Source organism: Grammomys surdaster, unplaced genomic scaffold, assembly GCF_004785775.1.
Source record: "Grammomys surdaster isolate TR1022 unplaced genomic scaffold, NIH_TR_1.0 169, whole genome shotgun sequence".
In the NCBI taxonomy this organism is placed as follows: Eukaryota; Metazoa; Chordata; class Mammalia; order Rodentia; family Muridae; genus Grammomys; species Grammomys surdaster.
Genome location: NW_021604617.1, coordinates 10,713,109 through 10,736,777, shown reverse-complemented (window position 1 = coordinate 10,736,777; position 23,669 = coordinate 10,713,109). Strand labels below are relative to the sequence as shown.

Sequence of the window (23,669 nt, the reverse complement as noted above, 5' to 3'; positions counted from 1 at the left end):
CTCAAACACAGTACCACCAATGGAAAACAGAACTACTTCCAATAGTGTGTCTTTTTTTTTTTTTTTTGAGTTGGTGGCCTCATCTCTTTTAGGCTCCACAGTGCCTCTGGGTAAAAGGGACACATTGGCTTACTTTCCTCTCCATATCCACACTGGTGGAACCCTGCAGCCACTCTTCATGAGCCTCTCTTGGGTTCCCTATCAGTTATATGCACAACCACACCACACCACCTATGCCCATGTCTCCGCCTGGCTTGTCTCCCATCCCAGAACCATGTGGTCACTCTGCACTTGAAGAGAATGGCAAGTTGAGACACACACTACTCAGCTGTCCTATCCTACTTCTGAGAGGATTATTCTGACAAATGCTTCAGGACAAGCAACAGTGGACTGGGCCTAGGTTAGCCAGCCATGCATAGGCTAATCCCACTGGCATAGTTGGCTGGAGAGCCTCTGAGTTTCTAAAGGAGCTTTATTCCCCCAAGGGACTACAGAATTAGTTTGAAGTGGAGGAAGATGACCTTACCCCATCAAGATAACTGCTCATGCAATTCATATGGCCTTAGACTGTCTGGCAAACAGTTCCCCTCCCCAGTTATTATTTTTAAAACTATTACTGTGAACACATGCTTTATAGAACTGCACTTTAATCATTAAAAAATGATTTTGTTGCATATTAAAGCATAAGCCAGATACTCCTAATGTATCTCTTCTAGGACACTATCTTCCCTGGGGATCGTAAATAATATCCAGTGGAAAGCAGAAAAGGGAAGTGGTCACACATGACACGTGTTCACTTAGATGGTTAATGACACGTCCAAATTGAGAGAGGTACAGGTGACTGTCCATCAAAAATCTGGCACTCAGAAACAACAAATTTAACAATGGAATTGACTTTAGCCATCTACAAAGTATAATCTTTGCAGAACATCTTAAGGCATCAATAAGCACTTTAGAGTACAGATCAGACACTCCTGAGGTATCCCTTTAAGAAATGTGTCTCCTCTAGCACCCAAGACAATATTCAACTTGGCCCTGGAACTATGTGGATGCTTCTTAAATCCTTTATTTAATAGTCAGTAGTTGTACGTAGGATCCTGGGTGAGCTACTTTATTTCTCTGGCCCTCGGTTGCCACAACAATACTACCTACCTAAAAGACCCATTGTGAAGGGTGTGTGACTTAACCTCATTGGAACAACGCCTGGCTCGTGATATGCAACAATAAATGATAGCTAATAAGAATCCAATCAAATAGAAACTACAAAGACTTAAGACCAGGATAATATTCCATCATACTTCCTGAAGAAATCAATGACCTATTTATTCCTTTATCACCAGGCCCTAGGCATTACGGAAGACAATAGGGACACAAAAAGAATATAACATGGCCTTGGACTTTGAAAAATGGAAAATCTGATGCAAGAGACAGCGTGTGGTCAAGTCATGCCCCCACATGGAACGTGATGTAACAGAGCGTTGCACAAGGTGGTAAGGGAGCCTGCCTCAGTGAGTGGGTCAGGAGAGGCCTGGCAGAGGCAGTGGTGATTGGTCCAAGATTGGAAGAAAGAATGTCGTGGGGAAAACAATAAACAGAAGGATTTTAAAAAGTAGGACTATGACACCATATTACTGAAGAGACTGTGAGCCACACGTCAGATGAGCAGCATGCACATGCCACAAGGAGAAAGCCAAGTGATACGACGGTCCATCAACCAGATGTGCAAGAATCTAGTCCTGGCTGAGGGACTACTGAAAACGGAAGTCAGAGCAGAAACAAACACACAAACACTGTTCTGAATACTTCCAGCATCTACATGCACGGAAAATTAATTTTCATTTAGTGTTTAACAAACAACTCATACCCTCCCAAGTCTTCCCCATGTCATAAAATGACATCACTCTCCTCCAGCTGCCCAGGTCAAAATCCCCCAAGTTCAATGTTCCCTGCAGTCTCTGCAGATCAGCTCCTGGAGCAGCACCCTGAACACAATAAGCCTTCTTCTACATTTGGCCCATGGGATGCATGCACCTTACACAGAGCACCTGCAGGCGGCATGTAAACATGTTGGTAATTAGAGAACAGCCTTCAGTGGCACTGCACTGCATACAGAATCCCCTTATGACAGCCTTTGAGGCCCTCCATAGCTTCGCCTCAGCCTGCTTTTTCCTGAGTCCTCCCATCTGCACGAGTCCTCCCACTGCTAACATGCTGCTCCTCACAGGCCTGTCTCCAAAGACTCATTCCCAACTTTATAATCAAAATGAGTTCCTTCCCTTCCAAAGTCGCTCTGTACTAGCTGCTTCATTTAATGTTCCTGGATACTTATTTTGAAATGATGTCTTGTATACTTGTACTGCTCCTTTATTGGCTTTAAATGTCACTGAAATGTAAGCTAATGAGAGAGGACCAGCCCCTGTTATAAAAACATATTTGCACAGAAGATTACATGAACTAGATTCCAGCTACAAAACACTGCATTTCTAAAATTCATAAAATCCATTACAAAAACTGCATCAGTTTGATTCACTTACAATGATGCCTAGAAAAACATTAAGCCTCAACTGACTTCCTGCATGAATGATTAAGAGAAAAATATCAGTATATACTGTCCTTCCAGTGATGAGATCAAAATTTCATCCCACAGAGCCCAAGGGCATGAATCACCAGAACTGCTTTTACGTATAGCTGTGTCATACAGAGAATTTACAGTGGCAGCTGTCATGAGGAGCACCTCCTACCACAGCATCTTCAACCTCCAAAACCATTGCCACATGCTGAGTCAAAAGGGGTTGGCGTTTGCAACAGGCTATGTGTTTCCTGGTGCCAAGAGACAGGCAGCAGATGTCAGAATGATAAAAAGAGGTGGGGAGGAAGCAACTTCCTCAGGAAGCTGTGGGGAGGCCCTGGTCCCTCAGGCAGAAAGAACATGAGCCATCAAAGACATCAGTACAGTGGCACCACCGGCCTGGCACAGCAAAGAAGCCAGCCCACCATATGGCTAGAACCTTTGGCCTTAGGAACTGCAAGAGACATTAGAAAAGGCTAATTATGAAACACTAAGCACTAATGATTTCCTTGAATTTCATTCTGCTGTTCAGGGACTCTGAAGAAGTCATCTGCCTTTGATGTTGGGTAAGATGAAGAACTTCAGGTGAGTATACAACCATGATCACTGTGTACTGTTAGAGGATAAACAACTCAAAGAGAGCCAAGCTAACAAGAGAGAATCAGGTCCTGTGACCAACATCTTTAAACAAAGAATCATGTGAACTATAATTGTGATAGGAAATGCCAAGAAGTTACCATTCCAGGCAAGTCTCAAGAATGTGAGTTCTGCAGCTCCTTGTGGTATGAAACCAACTGGTTTAACAGCAGAGAGTTATATAGAAATGTGATTTCTGCCATAGTTCACCTTCAGGAAACAAGAATGGCCTTGACAAGAAATTAGAAAGCACAGCCTATGCAAACAAGAAAAGCATGATATATGTGTCTTTTTGCACCTATTTCTTCTCTATTGGCTTCTCATCAAGTCAACGTTTAGTGAGACTCTTGGCTTCAGAGAAGTCCATACTAGAAAAACAGACACACAGAAGCTAAGAAACAATGGCATCCCTACAAACGCTCAGAAAATGGAGAAGAGCCTTTGGACAAAGGCTCTTCCCCAGGAAGATAATGAAGAGACCTGAGGAGGAGTTGCATCTTAAGTAGACAGTCTACTAGGAAAAGCATGGTGTGTGAGGACCAAGATCCAAATGAGCCTCTTCAGTTAGGATGGATGAAGAAGAGTACTTTCCCCTGCTCTCTGCCCTGCCAAAGATGGGGCTCTCTGAGTGTGGTGGGCTCAAAAGTACTCTTACTAAATAAACAAGATGACTCCTGAGATGAGATCTGCTCATTCACCCATGATGTAGTTCCTGGGTGTTCCTGGATTTCCTATTTGTTTGGTTTCAAAGACTTGGCATATCCTTGACTACTTCCAGGTAGTTTGTCCTCCCACTCACACAACAATGTGAGGGAATTTAAAGAACAGTCACACAACCAAGAGCAGAGCATGTCACAGATGTACGCGTACACCTTTGCATTCAGAGGCTGAAGAAAATCTATCATGACCAGAAGAGGACAGTGAGGAACAGTAGCAATAACTGATCCTTAATTGGTCCACCAATACCAGAGCCCCCCAAGAGAAGGACCAATATTTTATAAGACGGACTTCTAAGATGCTATCAATACCTGTGAACTTTCATAATTTCATTTTAAGAAATAGACTCAGGGAATATTCACTGTCCTGTCACCAACATCCTGAGCAACTGCAAGCAAGGAGCCCAACCTCCCTGACCCTCCCAAGAGGGAAGGTGGTAGAGAGACGTTGCTGCCAACTGGAGGTGAACCTGTTCTTCAGTGGGGCTCACACTCCTGATCATCACAGATGTTCTGTCCCCCATATGCCCCTGTTTTCTCAGAAGCTCACTTGCACATCTGCCGTTAAAGGTAGTCCCTCCCCACTGCCTTTCCAAGGTCTGGCTCAACAATGTCTAAAGCAGCACCTTTAGGTTTTAGGCTTACAGAGCTTTCCTGTGACTTTACTTATAGATTTAGGCTTCTTAAGTGAATCTAACACCAGACAGGTTCAAAGGGCCATTTTAAAGACCCACAGTAGGAGGCTGGAAAGACAGCTCGGCAATTAAGAGCACTCGCTGCTCTTATTGAAGATCTAACACCCGTGAGCTCTGGTTCCTGGGGATCAGATGCCCTCTTCTAGACTCTGAGAGCACCACACTCATGCACTACACACACATACATGCAGACAAATGCTCATACACATTAAAGTAAGCAAACTATTAAAACCATTAGTCATTAATATATTAACAAATAGTTAAAGATTAGAACATAGAAATAAAACACTTAAGTAGCCTAGTGGTTACCAACTCATACAATGTATATATTCATATAAAATTACTCATGATTACAAATAATATAAACACATACACCCCCCTCTGTCTCTGTCTCTCTGTCTCTCTGTCTCTCTCTCTCTCTCACACACACACACAGACACACACACATACACACACGCACACACACATGCACACAATCTAAGAATTATTATAAGATGGTTATTTTGAATTTTAATCAACTAAAGTCCAGTACTTTAAAGTCATAACATTCACAGGCTAGTGTGAACTCACCCTAGCACTTTTATCATGAACACATCTAGCACACATTTTTAGCCATTTGCTTCATGCATGCTGTTTCAAGTTTCAGACAGGTTGAGATGTGGTCCTCTCACTGAGCACTAACATTCTTCCATAACGTCAATACCCTGTGCTCACCAACGTCCTGATACATGTTATTTTTTTTTTACAATTCCATATTACTTTTATGCAACTGCATTCATTTACTAAACAGACCCAAAGAAAGAAAAAGAAGTCTTAGGAAGCATCCAAGGATATATTTGCATAATATGGACAGGAGAAAAGAGGTAGGTTATGAACAGTCCAGTTTTGAGACCGCTATGCATACTTAAGTATTCCCACTACAGAGGAAAACCTGGCCATCAAAAAAAAATGCACACTTAGGGTCTATTGCATGTTTCGTTTCGACTCAGTTTCTCATTAGTCTAGTCTGCCTCTAGCAACGACAGCAAGTAGATGATGTAATAGTCTTTGACCTCTTGATATTTTTGATATGCAGATTAAAGATCTGCCACTATCCACACATTCTTGTCAATGGGACCTCAAAGCAATCAAACTGATCCTAAAGTGAGATCTGTGTTTGCACCAGTGGGGTAGAAAACCAAAAAGCTGGGATCTTGATGCATCCTAGCCAGTGATGACATGATGCTGTGGTTAAGAAGAAACAAAGTGACCAGTTCACTGAAACATGAACAGAAAGTCAATGTGGAGAACCGGAGCTAACTGAATCCAAAATGGGTTCTGTCGCCTTAGGAACTATTCACTGACCCTGCCTCTAACTACCAATCAAGGCTTCCTGTTAGCCCTGGGCTATTTTGAAGCAAACTAAATGAAACTGTTATATGTGTAAGAAATTTAAGTTCAAATCGGAACCAGCAACACTAATCTTCCAATGGTCAGGTTGTGATGCCTGTCCCCTGCACCACCTGGATACAACATAGAATTTACATCATGCATTCTCCCATAGCTCTTCCCGCCCGCCACAGTGTACATGACATAGTTGTAAACCCCAGCATTTAGCAGAAACCTTCATTTTCATCCCGAAGTTATCAAATGTCAAACGGTCTTAACAAAAAGGAAGAAATCAGTATCTTCGAATCTTAAGTTTTTCATGAGCCAATCGCAGCTCTGGAAGTCACAAAATGAACACATCTTATCTGGTAGCCCCTCACCCCCAGCTTGCCAGACTCCAAGTGAAACCTATGTGTCTGTCTTACCTGTAATCTGACTCTGTCCTTGTGGATTAAAAGGACTTGGTGCAGAGTTCAGGGAGGGCCGTGGGTTCTGAGGCGGGACACCTACTCTCATACTGGGATGAGGAATGCGCCCTAAATCACTGAGGCGGTCAGAGAACAAACTAGGTTTAGAGTCATCAAGCTTCTGTCTGTGCCCTGGAAACAGCAAATCATAAAATAAAAGCACATTAATCAGCTGAACAATTGATCTGCTATATAGATATGTGAACATACATACTGGGTGGTTTAAGCCAAGGGATTATCAATACTGATTTCTATTACGATCCGTCTATGCAAACTGCTCTTCAAGCATTGTAGGGTGACAGGCCTTCCTAATGCTATCTGTATGTGAAGACTGGGGGTCCCACGGGTGACCTGGAGTCAAGAGGAACTCTCTAGGTGCCTCCTCCAGCCCCGCCAATGAGAGGATGAGAAGACTGAGTGCTTGTTTCATACTGGGGGAGCCCATCCGAAAGCTCGGGGAGTCTGCTACGCTTTCATAACTGGGGCAGAAGCACGGGCAAACACAGTTTTGAAGGCAAGTTTCCATAATGACTACAGTGATTGTTTTTTTCTTTTTTTATGTTACAGCTGCCTACCTACTCCTGGCTTAAAAGTTAAAACTCAAAAAAAGGAAAACACAAAGGAAGAAGGAAGGGAGAAGGAAAAGGGACAGGAAGTAGGGGGAAGGGAGAAGGATGGGGAAGAAGAAAACATAAGCAAAGAAAGTCAGATTCTCCAAAAGGATCTGGGTATTTTGAGATACGTCAAAGCCCAGATGCGTATAATACACCCTATTAAATCACACAGAATATGTTTTCTTTTAAATCTACCACTGTAGCTTTATGCAAGAAAGTGTCAAGTGGGGCTGGGCCAAATAGGTGACTGTGAATGTGACCACCCATTATGAGAGACATGGAGGGCGGGGAAGGGAGAGAGGAATGAAGGGAGAGAAGGAGGGAGGAGAGAGAGAGGAGAGAGGAGAAGTGGGGTGAGGAAGGGAGAGATGAGAAAGAGAGAAAAGAGGAGGGAAGGAAGGAGGGGGGATGAGAGAGAAATAGAAAGAGGCACAGAGAAACAGACAGACAGATAGACCTTTCCTTTCTTCTGGTTTATTCAAGTTATACAGCAAAGAAAATCTGGGTATCAAAGAAACGTGCAAATTAAAAGTCTTCAAAAGTCACAAACTCATCCACTAGAGGAATGTGGCAGTGCCTTGGTGCAGTGACCGCGTGTGACTGTGCACCTAACAGGAGTGGATCACTGTGCTGGGGAGCCCCTATCTGCTGCTCCGCACTGTAGAATGCAGGCTCAAACAACGGGAGCTGATGTGAGGCGCGGTGCTGGGATGATGACTGCAGGAGAGGATGTATTCTGAAGCAAAACTAAGGGAATTGGCATTATTACTCATTCAAGGAGAAACACTGAACACAGATTATGTACAGCCTCGTTGGGATGAGTATCTGTCACTATCTTAAGTGCTCTGACACCTTACCTTCCCCTGCGAACAGGACGAGGGGGACAAAGGTGTCAGGAGAGGGTTAAGTTGAGCATTAGAATTCCCCAGCTATAAGCTGTCTTCATAAGACAAATTCCTTATTTTATTTGCCCCAAAATGTATTTTCCTGTCTCCTTTTTCATTGCCTACTCAGCCCAAAGAAAACAGACAGGAAGCCAAGGCTTGGTAATATGAGTGTAGCTGCCTCCACAGCCAAGCATGTTCCAACTGGGCCCATTAACTGAAACGCACCCACCTCCTACTTCCTGCCAGTGTGTGTTTTGGGCATTGGATGTAACCGAAGGACTAGACCTAGTTGAAAACATGATCAGGAAAAAAACAAACGAAATCCGTTGTTAATTGTCATTTTTCCCTAGTCTGAACAGATTGCAAATAAATTTTAGAAACCTAAAGGTTTTTAGAGGTGACCCAAATCAGTCCCTGGACCCCAACTAATAAATTACTCATAGATGAAGTGACCAAGGTCTACCCGGGCAGGGTACCTAGGTTGTGGCCTTCAACTCTTTACTAGCTTGGCCAGGATGACACTACAGCTATAACATGTAGGAAGTAAGCTTCCTATTCATCATGAGGGCTCATCAATGCTGGCTTTCTGTCTTTCTCTCTGAGCTGCCTCCAGTGACTTAGTGTGCCTAGAACACTTAAGAAGTAAGCTCAGTGAGGTATCAAGACTAGTTTTCAACATAAGTTGAAAGAGTAGCCAAAGTTCAACTACAATAACTCACCCATTATCTTAATAAATAAATGGCTGTAGCGGAACATCTCTGTATCACTCCCTGGCTCTAACCAGTTTCACAATCAGGGAATTATTATAAAAATACTTATCATAGTCAGATACATAGAATATCTTAACAACTCCTCTTCTTCCTCCTCCTCCTCCTCCTCCTCTTCCTCCTCTTCTTCCTCTTCCTCCTCATTCTCCTTCTCCTCCTCTTCTTCCTCATCTTCCTTCTTTTCTGTTCTCTCTCTCATGCTGACACAGCTATTAAAAGCTTATGAACTTGTCTTTGTAAGTTCTTTTCTTAATGAACTTTCTGGTGAGGCAAATTTCCTGAAGGCTAGAGCGAAGGCTGTACAATCTTACATGGACTCGTATACACTGCACTGCGTGTTCAGCATGTGTGACTTATGGGTACATCTTTATTTACTCTCAGCCCAATGTTGTTCCTATTAGAAGAATGCAGACAAGAGGAAAGGACTTTGAATAGCCCTTGGGTGTGAAAAATGTAAAGAGTGGGTGATATTTTTAAAGGCCCAATCATTTTTTTAAGAGTTATCCTCGAAGACAGCTACCACAGATGTGCAGAAAACCTAGAATAATGTATGAAGTATTTACCAGAGGATGCCAATAGAGAAAAGCATGTGCATTTTCTGTGTTTCTCTATCCTCTCCTAGCAGCCACCACAACCACAACAAGATCCTTACAGCACAATGCCAAACAAAAGCCAAACAGGTTCTTCATCTTTCAACCATGATGAATAGTGGCTGCTGCTAAACCACATCATGGGGTACTCAAATGATGGGCTGAAAGACATGCTGCCATCATCAGCACCAGACAATCCCTCCAGAAACTAAGAACATAGGACACAGAGGAGTCGCAGACTGAGACAAGGACAGAGTAATTGGTCCTGCTGTCTGGAAGACTAAACCTTCCTCACCCCTAAAGAGGAGCAGTAGGCAGACACAAAGAGTAGGCAATTTTTCCGTTACTGCTCTAAGGAAAAGAATCTAGAGAAAAGACTCTAGTATCTGAAGAGTGACTCAGTGGGTAAGCACCCACCGGCCATGCAAGCAAAAGGACCAGAGTTTGGATCCCCAGAACCCAGTAAGTGTGGGTGAGCATAGGGCTCACATAATCCTAGCACTCAGAAGGGACAGACAGGATCTCCAGAACATATTGGCTAGCAAGACTACCCCATACCAGTGAGCTCTGGGTACCAGTGAGAGACCCTGTATCAGTGAATAACGTGTATAGCAACTGAGGAAGGATCCTGATGTCAACCTCAGACTTCTACACACCTACACACACACACACACACACACACACACACAAGAACACTTACCTGTACACACTCATGAAAACATGTGTTCATACAAATCACACATAGATATGGGGGAAGGGGTACTGTATAAAAGCACATCCTGGAACATCTCCTCTAGCTGAACCTTCTCCCGAAGGCAGTCATCCTTCTTGACTGGCTGAACAGGAAAAGTCTCCCTCAAGCTCTGAAAGATATGGACATCCGGGTCCTGGAGTGGGTAGGTTAAATTAAATTCTTAGGGTGTAGGTTCTGGAGGAAAGTTATCTTTCTAAAGCTCTGTGTCATCTAATATGCGGGCAGGACTAAAAACCCACTGCCCAAGACTGAGATCCAGCACAAACCCCACCTTCATACCAATGAGTCCTCCATTTCTAGATGGAGTCCTGCCTTCTGTCCTGAGTTCTAGGTTTCTATCTCCCATGGCCTCTTTGAAGGAGCCCTTGGGATGTATCACAGGTGTCTTACATTCAGAACACTCAAGACGGAACTCTTGAGTCACACTCCAAAACATCCTATTGCTCCATACGGTCCCTAATGTCAGTGAACATCACTGGCCACTCGCCTGCTTACAGTCAAGAGCTTAGATATTTTCCTTAGTCCTTATGTCCCACATTCAGTCCACCCCCAAATGCTGGGACTTCTGCTTTGATACATTCTCCTATCTCCTCAGTTCTCTGTATTCTTCCAGCTGTAACCCTAGTCTTAGAGGCTATCTAACTCTCTGAGGGTCTGGTGCTGTCTGATCTGAAGTTTTCCATTGCCAGGACTTCCCTATATTCCTAAATGACAATCTTGACTTTTCTGTATGGCCCACTTCTTATTGCTTAGATCTAGAGAAATGCTACCTCTTTTGAAAGCCTCGCCCTGTTTCCCATAACCAAAAGATGTCCCTATGCTCTTGAGCATAGCCTTTACTTCTTTGTAGCAGTTGTCACAATCTGTAATTATCTTGTATATTTATTTGTCCCTCCTCAAAAAAACTCGAAATCCCACGAGAATAAGTGCCTTGTCTCTTATGAACAGCTGGGTTCTTATAACCTACTCAGGGCCTGCATCACAGTAGATGCTCAATAAATAGTTATGCAAACACTGACTGGGTCAATGGACTCCCCTTTCAGAGAAACTTCTTGATTGGAAGAAAACTTACTGGTACAGTGCATCATATTACAACACTATCCCTTAAAAATGCCTCATGATTTTTTTTTTTTGCAATGTTAACGGAAGCCAGTAGCCAAAGTCTTTCTTTAGAAACAGGCCCTGATTGGTGCTTCCTGGAAAATTGGACTAGTGGCCATGCATTTATGCTAAAGTTCACTTGCTTTTTGAAAAACTCCCTTTTCTCTCAGTCATCCGTAAGCACTGTTGAAAACAACTTAAAACTGGAGAGATGACAAGGGTAACAGATGTAATCTGGACCCTACATTTTAAAACACTGTACTTCTTTTGAGGATGAGGACCCCGAGAGGACCCTGAGTTCCCCTGGGAGGACATGGCTTTCCCAAGGTCACACGGTTAGTGGTGGGACTAATGCTTGGATTTCCTGATCATGAGTCCTAATTTTCTCTGCTCTCCCATCACTGACCAGCTTATTTTAGGACATAACAGTGCGGCAGAATCCATTCAGGGGAAATCATGAGCAAAAATGAATTTTAAATGGGAAAGAACAAAAAAGTAGTTTTCAAAAAAGATTTCTTTCAAAAAGTCCCAGTGTACGTGGGTGAATATGACTTTTGTTGCAGTAGACTTGGGACCACAAGAATAAAGCATGAGCAAAAGGTCACAGCATTCACACATGCTTATAGCAGAGACACATGAGGAACTGCTAAGCCCCTGGGCCACAGTGTAGCCACCAGCCCCGCTGATCCTATGCACACAAAAGTTAGCGACTGGTCACTGAAGCTTCTCCTTTCAAAACTCAGGCATCTGAAATTGTCATGAAGAGACTGGGAAGTGTGTGGTCTGTGAGCATGCAAACAAAGTCAGCTCTGCAGCGTCACCCACTTCGCTCATTTTTATAATCAAGACATTGAGCGATGCCTCACAGCTTCTGAGAACAATGTTCCCCCAGCCAGAGCTTCCTGCTGTAGGCAACTGTCTAGCCACATGAGTGACACTGGCCAGTTAGATTGCTCCTCCTCCAGAATGTCAGATACACCAGGAAGAAACTGGCTGGGGTATATCCCATGAAGGGTGTGCTATGAAATGTCTGGTCCACCTAACATGGAAAGAGAAAGGTCCCACTGCTGATCTGCATGTCCATTTTAGGTTCATCTAATCCAGTCAGTGAATACTACATATCTGTACATGGGATCCACACTAGGCAATGTAAGCAGGAGGCGACGGGTGGGAAAGGGGATGAGACAATATCTTTGCCTCCAAGAAGCTCAGGGTATAGTGGGAGGAAGAAGTCAGCCATTATGGGTGACAGGAATGGCTGAGGTGAAGGCAAAAGTGCAGGCGTTTACCTTGGAGATCAACTGGGGACTCTAGAATGGAGGCTATTAAATATATTAAAGCCATTCTGTGAATGATTTTCATTGAGTTCTCAGGAACACTGAAATATACTTAAGGGTCAAATGTCATGGTATCTAGTGCTCACTTTAAAACAGTTCAGCTAAATAACAGATAAAACTGGCATGACAAAACAAACATGCAAGGTGCTAAGAGGTTACACATCTATTAGATAGGATATTTTCTGTGCGTGTTTGTAAGCTCTTTCGTTATAAACTAAAACTGATAACGAATGGCACTGTGCAAAGCACAAGGGAGTCTTTGGTTTTGACCAAAAGGAAATTTCCACTGCTAAGACCACTGTGCCCACTCTAGGGCCAAGATTCTGACCAGCAGAGAGGGCCAGCTAGCTGGAAGGCATGTGACAGAAACAAGATAAACAGCATATGAGACCAGAGGAGGTCAAACATGTACGTGCTGTCAATCTAACCCCAGGCACACCCTCTTCAGATCACGTCGTAACAGCAGGCTAGGCAGTGGTTCTTTGTTAGGGTTTTTTTTCTTCATTTTATTCCTTTCTTACTTTGAGGTTTATACATTATGAGTGTTATTGTTTCTTTCTTCTCATTATTAGTATTAGTATTACTTATTCACTTTTCCCTCCCAGTCACCCCTCCCACAATTCTCCCCCCATCCTCCATCCCCTTCTAGTCTGGGTACCCCCTCACCCTGGCACATCGGGTATGGGAAGGACAGGATGGATGGTCAGATGTCCATGAGAATGAGTGGAAATCTGCAACTGACAGGGTGGGAGATGGGGAGCATCTCCAGGAAGAGAGACCTGGGGTAAGGGATATGCTCAAGAATCAATGGGGGTGACCCTAGCTGTGACTCACAGCACTGGGGATATGGAACCTAGAGAGGCCACCTCATGTAGTCAGGCAGGAACCCCAATGGAGCAACAGGGACACCGACCCACCCACAAAACTTTCCACCCAATATTTATCCTGTCTAGGCATTGGTTCTTACGCTAGGTGATACAGTATAGAGAACTGCTCTCTAAAGACAGATTTCCTGATCTACAAAATGATATTTGGCAGCTCTCTAACCTCTGCCACACATGTGGGCTTCCCCAGAGCAGAGACGGACGTACTGGGGAGATGTTAGCTAATGGCATTATCACTGGGTACGGGACAGCTCAAGAGGTCTGAAGCCACAGGATGTCGCAGCTCCAGGATATTGTGATTGACAGTGATCCTCTAAGTGAAAAGAGAAGGCTTGCATCACTTTTCCAGAGTAAATCTCCTCCAGGTCAGCAGAGCTATTACTCAGAAGCTGTTCTGGGACAAATTAACAAGGCCCCTTGGTTCAGACCCCTTTATCCCAACAGCAGCCTGAGCATCCCAACAAGGTATGTGTGTTTGCAGGGAGCGGGTACATTGTAAAGCTGGCATATATTCAGTGACAGCCTGTCTCTTGGAATACTGATCAATACCTTTTAATCATTCTCCCTACAGAGAGCTTCAATTCCAAATGACTTATTTGGAAATCTGCTACTGAGACAAGAGCTAGCTCAGCTCTGAATCTCTGGGCATTTCCGCTGATGGTTTCCAGCAAACACAGGGAGGGCTATGCGGACTCTTGGGAAAGCAATGTCAAGGGCTGACCCAACTCATTCATGACCCCTGAGGCTCTTGGTTAAAGGCTCTGAGCCTCTCTACCCTACACAGGCGTGAAAACGAAAACGCCCTTGAGAAAAGCGAAGCTGTCCCCTGTATGCATTCAGATGTCCTCATATCACTGTGTGCTGAGGGTAAAAATCAAAGGCCCATGCTAGCCCACTCCACTGTTAGTCTCCTTTGCTCTCTCTCATCCCAAACCACCTGAGTCAGCATCATCCTGCTTCCCTTATGTCTGTAACATCACCACCTTTAGTCTCCGAGGTCCCCAAAGCCCAAATATATAGTGTACGTGTATCTACCACCTCCTCTCCTCAGGCCCGTGTTGTCCAGTCAGGGCCATTCCTTCATGGTCCAAAGGAATGGGATCTTTGTTTCCCATCCCCACTGGAGCAACTCCCTAAAAGTCTAGGCCTTAGGCTCATATCACAGAGAGCAGCAGCCTAGCACATTCAAGAGAACACTATCTGGTCATATGACCCCAGGAAGGGACTCTGGGACTTAGTTTCTTCACCTACTAATAAATGAAAGTATGAGCTTCTACGACCCCTAACACAGTGTCTGTTCCCCAACTCCAAATCTCATGGTACTTACCTGCTCAGATCCACTGGATCTATCCAGGTACAGCTCCACCTTACTCCCTCAAACCCAGCAAAGAAGAACCTGGAAATATGGCCCTAGTGTGTGTTGTTACTCTTGTTTGCAGTGGCTCATACTGGTTTGTCCAACACTCTTCAAAGAAGTCTGATGTCTTTGTCCAAGCTGTCCCCACAACTTAACACACATTGGCTCATCAACAGCACTTGGTAAAATCTCCTCCCAAGGCTGGACTGGGTCATCATACCACCCTGGTGTTTTCTGTCTGCGTGACTCCCCCTGGTTTCTATCTTGGTAACTGAGCACAGCCCAATTACATGTTATCTCCATGGCACATGGTTACACTTGGATGCAGAAGGCAGTCAGTGAGCATTAGCCTGCTACAGGTTGAGATCAAATATTTATACAGAATTTCAAAGCCTATTATTCTATAGATCTCCCTCAGCTTGACTAGCCGTCCCTCGAGGAGGTTTGTCATGTGTTAATCTACCACCATCTTAATGGAGGCGCATACAAGCACCTATTGAACTAACAAAGAACCGAGATAAAGTGGAAATTATCTTTCCTTTTGTCCAGTGGAAGGCAGAAAGGAGGGGGAGAAAAGCTGGGAGGCATTTCCCACGGTAAAACTGATGAGTCGCTCACCTCTGTTGGGAAAGGGTGCTGAACCATCTTTTTTTCCTAACCATATACCATCTGGTTTAGGCCAAAACTATTTCTAGATTAGAATGATAAAAGCACTCAGAAACCATCTTCATAGTTAAGGCCTCTAGCAGTATGACATGGGACAGCTCAAGGGCAGACACAGCCCTAGAGTAATTTTAGCAAGTGGCTGGAAACACAGGACCACACGTAACAAGCAAATCTCATTCCAGGAGATCCTTCTCTAGTGGCATTTCAAAAACGAGCTTCTCTCTCAGGGACCCTAAAGCATATAAACCAATTTCTTGAGGAAAAACAAGCAAAATCTCTACCAGGGATCTCTGAGAGTCCCCTTTCCCCCAAACGGAGTCAGGTACACAGGAATTTATCCAGAGTTTTTCCAGAGAAAAGGCAGGAAGAATCATTTCACCCAAGAAAGGACTGACGCTCTTCCAGGCTCTTGGGTAAAATATAATTATGGAAAAGAAAAATATAATCTACTCTAGAGACATAATTATAGAGTTAGCCCATAGACTCCAGAGAAATATTCTAGGAACTCTACTTCTTCTTTTTTAATGTTAAAAGTTGGCTTTGCTTCCTTTTAATGAGAGGCCGCGCGTGGTCTAGGTTAGTAGCACAAAGTCCTGTCTCTTAATTGCATATGCAAACATTTTTTTTTAAAAAAGTACAATCAGCTAATATGAGAGAGAAGTGAGGGCCTGCCAGGTAAGCTGTCCGTTTCAAAACCTACACTTCTGAAAGTTGAGAAGTTCAAGATCTTTCAGGAAATATGCAAATGAACAAGCTGGTACTATACTAATTTGCATGAACAGAAATTCAAGTTCTTTTATAACTTTTACCTTCTGGGGATGTGGCAAACCCAGCAACCAAAGCATAAATACTGGAATAGGGTGGGGTGGGGTGGGAGCGAGCTATGGCACTAGCCCACAACCAGTCACACCTCAGGAATAAAGTCCAATAAAGGAGTTTAAAACATCTTCTCTTATCTTGGAGTAATGGACTCAGAGAATTTCAGATATAGAAGCTGAAGGAAACTCCTGAGAGTTTAAACAGAGAAATGGGGTTTTATCTAACTTTTGTCCTCTCTTTCCCTCCCTCCTTCCCTTCCTCCTTTTCTCCCTCCCTCCCTCTCTTCCTTCCTTCCTCTCTCCATTTTCCTCTTCCTGATTGCCCACCATTCTGCCCCCTGCCACCTCCATGTTGGGAGATCAAACCCCAGCCCTTGCTCATGCTAGGCAAGCTCTGAACCACTGAGCCCTATCTCTAGACCTGAGAAGAAGGATTTTAAGAATGTACAGAAAAGACCATCTGAAAACAAATGGGATATGAGCAAGTGAGAGGGACAGAAGAGAATGTGACAGAGAACGTGCATGCAGATATGACCACACTCATGGTGCACGTGTGGGGGTCAGAGGACAACTTGCAGAGATCCATTTTCTCATTCTATCCTGAGGGTACTGGAGATTAAACTCAGAGCTACAGGCTTGGCAGCAAGCACCTTGAGAGCCAACTCACTGGTCTAATAGCAAATTCCTTTCCTTTCCATGATTAATTCCCAGAAAAAAAAAAAAAACTGTTGACTTATCACTCCCCTGTCCCAATTCAACCCTCATTTTTTATAGACCAAATGTCACAAAAGGAACAACCAAAAGAGAAAAGAAGCAAGGGCTGAAAGAGCGAGAATTTGCTGTTATTTCCCTCAGTCCTTCTGACTCTTCACCACGACACATCCCATCTTGCTAGGGCCACCTCAACATCCAGTATCGTGCCAGGCCATCTGGGAAATACACAGAAGGTCCCTTCTTCTTTTTGTCTACATTTAGCTCCAACACTTCATGTGACACTGGAAACAGGTTCATCGGGTTCTCTCAGTCCTGTATATTCACATATACCATAATTCTGTGTTCTACGACAGGTACAAAACCCAGTGGGAAAGATGAGGCTGCTTTTAATGTTAAGGGGCTCCCATGGTTGAACCAAAATCATCGCTGTTTGTTTGACAGGGACCCAGATGAACATGGATGGCATTATTCTTCAAAGTGTCTGGGGACAAACAGCCCACAGGCAGTCACACAATCCCTGGATCCTGAGCTCAGTTTCTTTCATATGCATACTGGGTTTCCCTTTCATGATTATGGCCTGGTACCTGTGTTTTCGGAAGGGGAGGGAGAGAGAGGAGGAAGGGTTAGAAGTATGAAGCACTCATCTCCTGGACTGCTACCCAGGGCTGCGGGACATCAGTCTCAATTTTCCCATTTCTGTGAGGGGAAGAGAATGTTAAAAAGCAACAACCAAGGGAAAAAAAATCAGCTAGCTCCTATAGCCTGAATGGCCGTAAAGATCACAGAAGAAAAAGGAAAAGAAGGGGGGGGGGGGAGTGAGTGGATTTCTTTCCTTAGCTGGACCAGTTCCAGCTGGCAAGATGAGGTGATTTTCTTGACGCTTGCAAAACCTGATTACTTTTTGAAAGAAAGGAAGAATGGGGAGATATAAACACAGCCATTAAGGCAGATTTGAAGTCCTTAGCTTTAATCTAGTCTAAGGCTTCCCCAATTGTACGCTGCTCTGCACGTCTCTGATGGTGAGACATCAAGATGACACACAGGGGTCAATGTCGGTGTCCTCTGACTGGCAGATTAGGTCAACTGAGCTGCGTTGTTACCCTCTCAGGTCAAATATGGATGACACGGTAGTTTAGACAATAAAATAATAGACGTAGCCCTGTGAGAAGTATGCGTGGTGTCTGACAGTCTGTTTTGCTACCTTAAGGGACCATTGTGTTTATATCTAAGCAATAGGTCTTAAACAGATTGTTTAAACATGAATAAACAAGAGATGCCTTTGAAACAGTCCTCTAAGAAAACTCAGATGAGTTCAGAGCTGAAAAACGATCAAGAATATAACATAAAACATCATTTCTCCCTAAGCTACAAGGGTTCGACAATATGACTCCCAAATAAAAAAAAATAAGGGAAACTCCAAGGATTACTGCATATATCAGCACCTTCTTGCAACGGAATAGCATTTATGCACCCATCCATCCACCCTTCCTTAGCAGCTTTGCACACGTTCCTAGCCTTGATAGACAGATAATTGCTCTACTCGGCCGTGTGTAATGAAGGGAGTCTGCGGTGTTAATCCCAACATTCTTATCTTCTGTGAACTCCGATTAAGGAACTTAAAAGTCTCCACCTTCATCCCCACACTACCGGAGTTTTCCGCTCCTACTCAGATCTGCTAAAGTATTCTTACATTCCACTCTGTCATGAAAGGTGCCAGGTTTTCTGAGTAGGATCAAGTCAGGGTTTTATAAAAGGAACTTTAGCCTAGTCTTCAAGGGTGTTGGAAGGCAGCAAGCTTTGCCTCGCTTTCAAGACACAGGATATCACAACAGTCAATTGTTGGCAAGCTAAAGCAAAAGTGGGTTGAGATCTGTTAATATTTGTTAAAAACTACCAGCGATTAAAATTAAAACTTTTTTATTTCTAAGGCAAGTTAATTTTGTAGATTTCTGTCTGTGGGTTTCATATTGAATCATCAGTTTTGATAGTTTATCCATAGGAAACATGGAATATATGCATTTTGCAGACATATACATGTATGAGTAAAAATTGATATTACTCCCCTACCATACATGTGTATGAGAGACAGAGTCCAGTTAAGGGGACAGAAATGCTACTAGCTGAGTTCTGGGTAGTTCTAGATATCACATCACTGCAGATAGATACCATCATCTCAAGGCTCAACATGCCTTTCTTTAATGTGCTTTGTAAACACACACCAAGAAACCTCTGCCTCCTGGACATACCTTTCTTTATATATAAAGTTCCCAGCCTTCAGCTGGTTCAGTGCCTTTTGTTGGTGTCAAAACTGGTACATGCTCACTGGGAAAGCAAAAGTGGGCTGAATCAACTAAAGAATTGGTCATGGTCTGACTATTTCTTCTCTGGATCCTGTCTACCTCATGGACCTCATACCAAAAATGTTCTCAGAAATTAATCTTCCTTCTGCTCAGTGCATACACTCTTATGCGTATTAACTAGCCTAATGGTTTAACAGGTCTTACTAACCATCCATAAACACATACACACACAGTTGGGAGTGGAAGATGGAGGGAGGGAGGCAGGGGCAGGAAGAGAGGGAGGGAGGGAAGGAGGGAAGGAGAGAGAGAAGGAGGACAGAAAAATGTATTTGAAAGAGTGAACAGGCAGGCAACAGACAGTCCTGCTTCCAAAGCCGGGCATGACTGTACAAGAACATGTAAATCTGAAACTGCCTCTATTTATTGATCCCTCTGGTGTCATGTCACAGACAATACTTCTCATCTCTGTGCCTCAACATTCTAATCTGTCACACGAGGCATGTGTAGCACTGGATGCCATCGGGGCGAAATGGATGAAACAAGAAAACCCACCAGACAAGTGGAACACGAACTCACCGTTACCACTTCCAGATAATGTACCCTGTACCTGGCGGCTTACAGTACACTGAAGGACATTCCAGAAAGGCAAATGAGTAGAGCAGTGTGGTCAAACAGAGTAGAAGAAGGCAAACAACCAACCAGAGGAGATCCAGAAAAACAGACACTTAATTTCCAAGAGTGATGGAGCAGGCCTCCTGTAGCTGAAAGGAGACCCTCTGTGTGGATTCCGTAGGTAACTAGAATTGCATCAGGCAGGTGCAGAAGGCATTGCAAGCAGAGGGCACAGCAGGTGCAGAGGCATCGAGATAAGGAAGCTACAGAGTGAAGCAATCGGGCATAGCTGGCATGGGCCACGGCAGTGTAGGTGGGAGACAGTTGGGCAGATCGGACGTTGAAGGGCCTTGTCACCACGCCACGCTGTCTGAACGTCATTCCACAAATAACAGGAGCTGCTGAAGTATTTAAAGCAAGGGTGTGCCGTGAGCTGGTTCCAGCTCAGGGAGATCATGTTATTCTCAGAAGAAGACAGACACGCAAGGAGACTAGCAAGAGGCATGGACCGAGCTAGGAGATGCTTTTTCTATTACAGGCCAGGAGGGTAAACGCTGAGCTTGAATGGAGCTAATGCAGTGCTCACAGGGATGAGGGACAGTCAGATATGATCAGACGTACAAGCACAAGCACATTAAAATAATTAAAAGATGTAACACTGAGAGACGGAGGCATGAGTTTACTGTTTGGTTCAAACCTGCAAAACCAGAAGGAAGTTGGCGTTTGAGCAGAAAAGACCAGCCTTGGTGGACGTTGGGAATGCTATGCTTAAGACGTGTTTGTCATATTTGCAGAACTCACGCAGGTGGGGGCACCAGGAAGTGACGGGAATGTGTGACACTTCCAAGAGTCATGTGCATGGGGAGCCAATGGGAAGACTGGCTGAGAATGGGTGGAAGAAAGGGCCCTGCAGGGATCGCTGTGGAGGACAGACACATAAGTGGGCTCCAAAATAGTTCTGAATCTGCTCCTGCTGCAAAGGCCCCAAGGAGCTTGCTGGGAGAGCCTGTTATCCTGGGTGCAAGGGGATGAAATGAATTTGTTTCACCATGGTTAAGATTCTCCTCCATTCTCTCCATATACCCAATTCCCAAGCGAGCTGGTTGATACCAGCTACTTCAAGTCTACAAAACTGCAGAAACGCCAGTCCAGTCTCCCCTGAGCCACAGACTCTCATTCTAGCTGCCTCTCGGGCATCCTCCTATAATCCCTCGAAGGGCCACGGTAAGTTCACACAGGGTTCACATGTGGCCTTGCTGTTTTACAGAAATGGAAGTACCTGACCTGAGAACCTTCATCAAGACACAGCAGCCAGTCTTTTCTGGGTCAAGTCACAAGTGAGGCTGTGGCTCCACAGCTCCTGTTTGCACAGATTAGAGTGAACAAAATGGTTCTGGCTTAAACACTACACTGGGAACTGTGGCGCTCAGGGCTGGCTTTAAAGATCCAAGCGCACACAAGGATCACCAAGTGACAGCAAACACCCTTGACGCTTACCACCATCCATAATCTTTGAGACTGTAACTTAATGACGACGTTTCTCCCTTCCCCCCTTTCTCTCCAAACCTTCTTACATGCCCTTCACCGCGGATCTCCTTCAAATTCATGGCCTGTTACTGCAATGCATATTGTGTATGTGTGTTCATACGTATGTATATATACATACATATGCATACATATATGTGTGTACATATATATTTCTAAATATAACTTGTTCAATCTATATAATGGCACCTGTATGCAACAGGTGTGCCCTTCCCTGGGGAGGGCCACCCCCTCCCCTTCCCAGCTTCCCCCAAAGCCTATAGTCTTTAGGTAGGGTTGAGGCCTTGTGGGTTTTCCTCTGTACAGTTTGGCATGACCGTCATCACCCTTGTTCATCTCAGCCTGACCACTTCTTATAATGCAGTTTGCCACTCTGATGATCTTAAAGGGAATTGGGAACAAATAAAGTGGATTCAGGCTGTCTTCTCTCCTCTCCCCCTCCCTGCATTTGTGCTTTCTCCTGTTATCAGGAGAGAGAAGGAGAAGTGTCTGTCTGCAGTTGGTAAAGGCATAGAATCTGAGTGGTACCATTTACAGACCTGCAACCTTAAGGCTGAAAGCACATGTAGAAAGACTTGGGAAAGCAAGCCTGAGCCGCCAAGCTGGCCTGGAGATTCTTGGCTCTCTTCCTTTTTCCTGTACGAAAACAAAGCTCCAGAGGCTGCTAAATCCTAGAGCAATTTCACAAAGCATTTTGGGAGTAAGCACAAGTATTTATACATAAGGAGGCTGTCACCTGCTCTGGAATGGCATGTGCCACTTCACAGTGTGTTTCTACTTCTTAACACCACCCTGAATATCAAGTGCAATGGCTACAGCCGATCTTACTCAGATGATGCACATCAGACAGCTACAGTGCAGGCACGAGCCAGCACACAGGTGCAGCTCAGCAACTGCAGCTGAGATTGAGGCAGGGGAATTACTGTCCTTGAGAAGGGAGCATTTGAAGTTAGCAGTGAATGTTAAGTAGGTCCTATGCTGAGGGGAAAAACTGGTGCTACTTGGGTTTCAAGGAATCACCTGAGTCAAATCGAAAGCACATGACATTTCCACATCATGACTTCCATCCACAGACTTGAAAAGGGAGCCAGGGACAAGATTGGGGGGGGTCACAAAAATGAAAGAAACACAGAAAAATAAAAGATACACAGTCTGGGCCTTCTGAGAGGCATAGACTATGCATAATTTTATACACCCAAAGCTCTGCCAGTAAGTCTAACTACTGATATTTGAGATTTCAGCTTTCTAGCTTCACCAACAGCCTGAACAAGGCTCTATGGATTCTGCTAAAATTCTGGGTTTATGAAGGGGCATAAATAAGTATCAGTGACTCACTCATATATCTCCTACCAGCAAAGACCAACCAGGAGCATCCCCAAAAGAGAAAGTTTGTAACAACTCATCACAATGCACACACTGCACTGTGTCCTTAAATACATCAGAAAACTGTAATGTGGTACCATTATTTAATAGAGTTTCTGACCTCATTGGTTGTTCAAATATCCTCTGGCCAGGAGATAGCTGCACATCTTTTCACCTGACCTTCCTCTCTGTCTGAGCTAAAACGGGGTACACTAGGATGGGGGTGGGGTAGGGAATGCTCAGAAGACAATTTTACACTTGCTGATGCTGGGCAAAGGCAAAGCTCAGTAGAAGAAACTGACTGTGCACAGAGGGTTTAGACAGAACACCACTACCCCACTCTCAAGCCAGGCTTCCAGCGTTGACAAACCATGTTTCACTAGTTAAGGACACTGTTTCTTTTCTTTTAACAACAGAATCCCTTGGTCCTGATAGTAACTCAAACCTTTGCGGTGCCATGCTTCTCCTGTTAGCCAGCTTCTCCTCAGAGAACTTTATTCCAACTCAGCAACCGCGATGGTATTTGTGGAAAACCCAAGGAAATGTCTGCCTTCCACAGATGAAAGTGTTTGCAGGGCCCTGAATGCAAGCTGAAATGCATCCCCCAATATATGCAACTCCTGACTCAAAATGTCTGAGAGGAGGGGCTGGCTATGAGCATCTCTTCTGAGAATAGTGCCGTATGGTTTTAACAGAGGTTCGTTTCCTGAACCCAAAGAAGGCTGCTGAATCTCAATGCAAGTAAGATAATGATGCAGACAATTCCCCTCCGTTACCTGCAGTGAAACCCATGCTGTGTGGTCCACACATGCCTGCCGAGACCTTCAAAGATACATGAAGCCATTTTTATGTACCATACTCTTAACGGGTGGAATGCTAGGTAAATTTCCTGGAAGATTAGCACCTGTCC

General features: G+C 44.2%; 1 protein-coding gene across 4 annotated transcripts in view; it reads right to left on the bottom strand.

Annotated features, from left to right (window-relative positions):
* Positions 1 to 23,669, bottom strand: part of Runx2 (RUNX family transcription factor 2) — a 206,565-nt gene that overhangs the window by 46,046 nt on the left and 136,850 nt on the right. The window contains exon 8 of one of the 4 annotated variants that reach the window (XM_028766542.1): positions 6,410 to 6,583. The exons of the other annotated variants lie outside the window; for them this stretch is intronic. Coding sequence (XP_028622375.1) covers positions 6,410 to 6,583 — 174 coding nt within the window. The remainder of the gene's footprint in view (positions 1 to 6,409; positions 6,584 to 23,669) is intronic. 4 annotated transcript variants of the gene reach the window in all.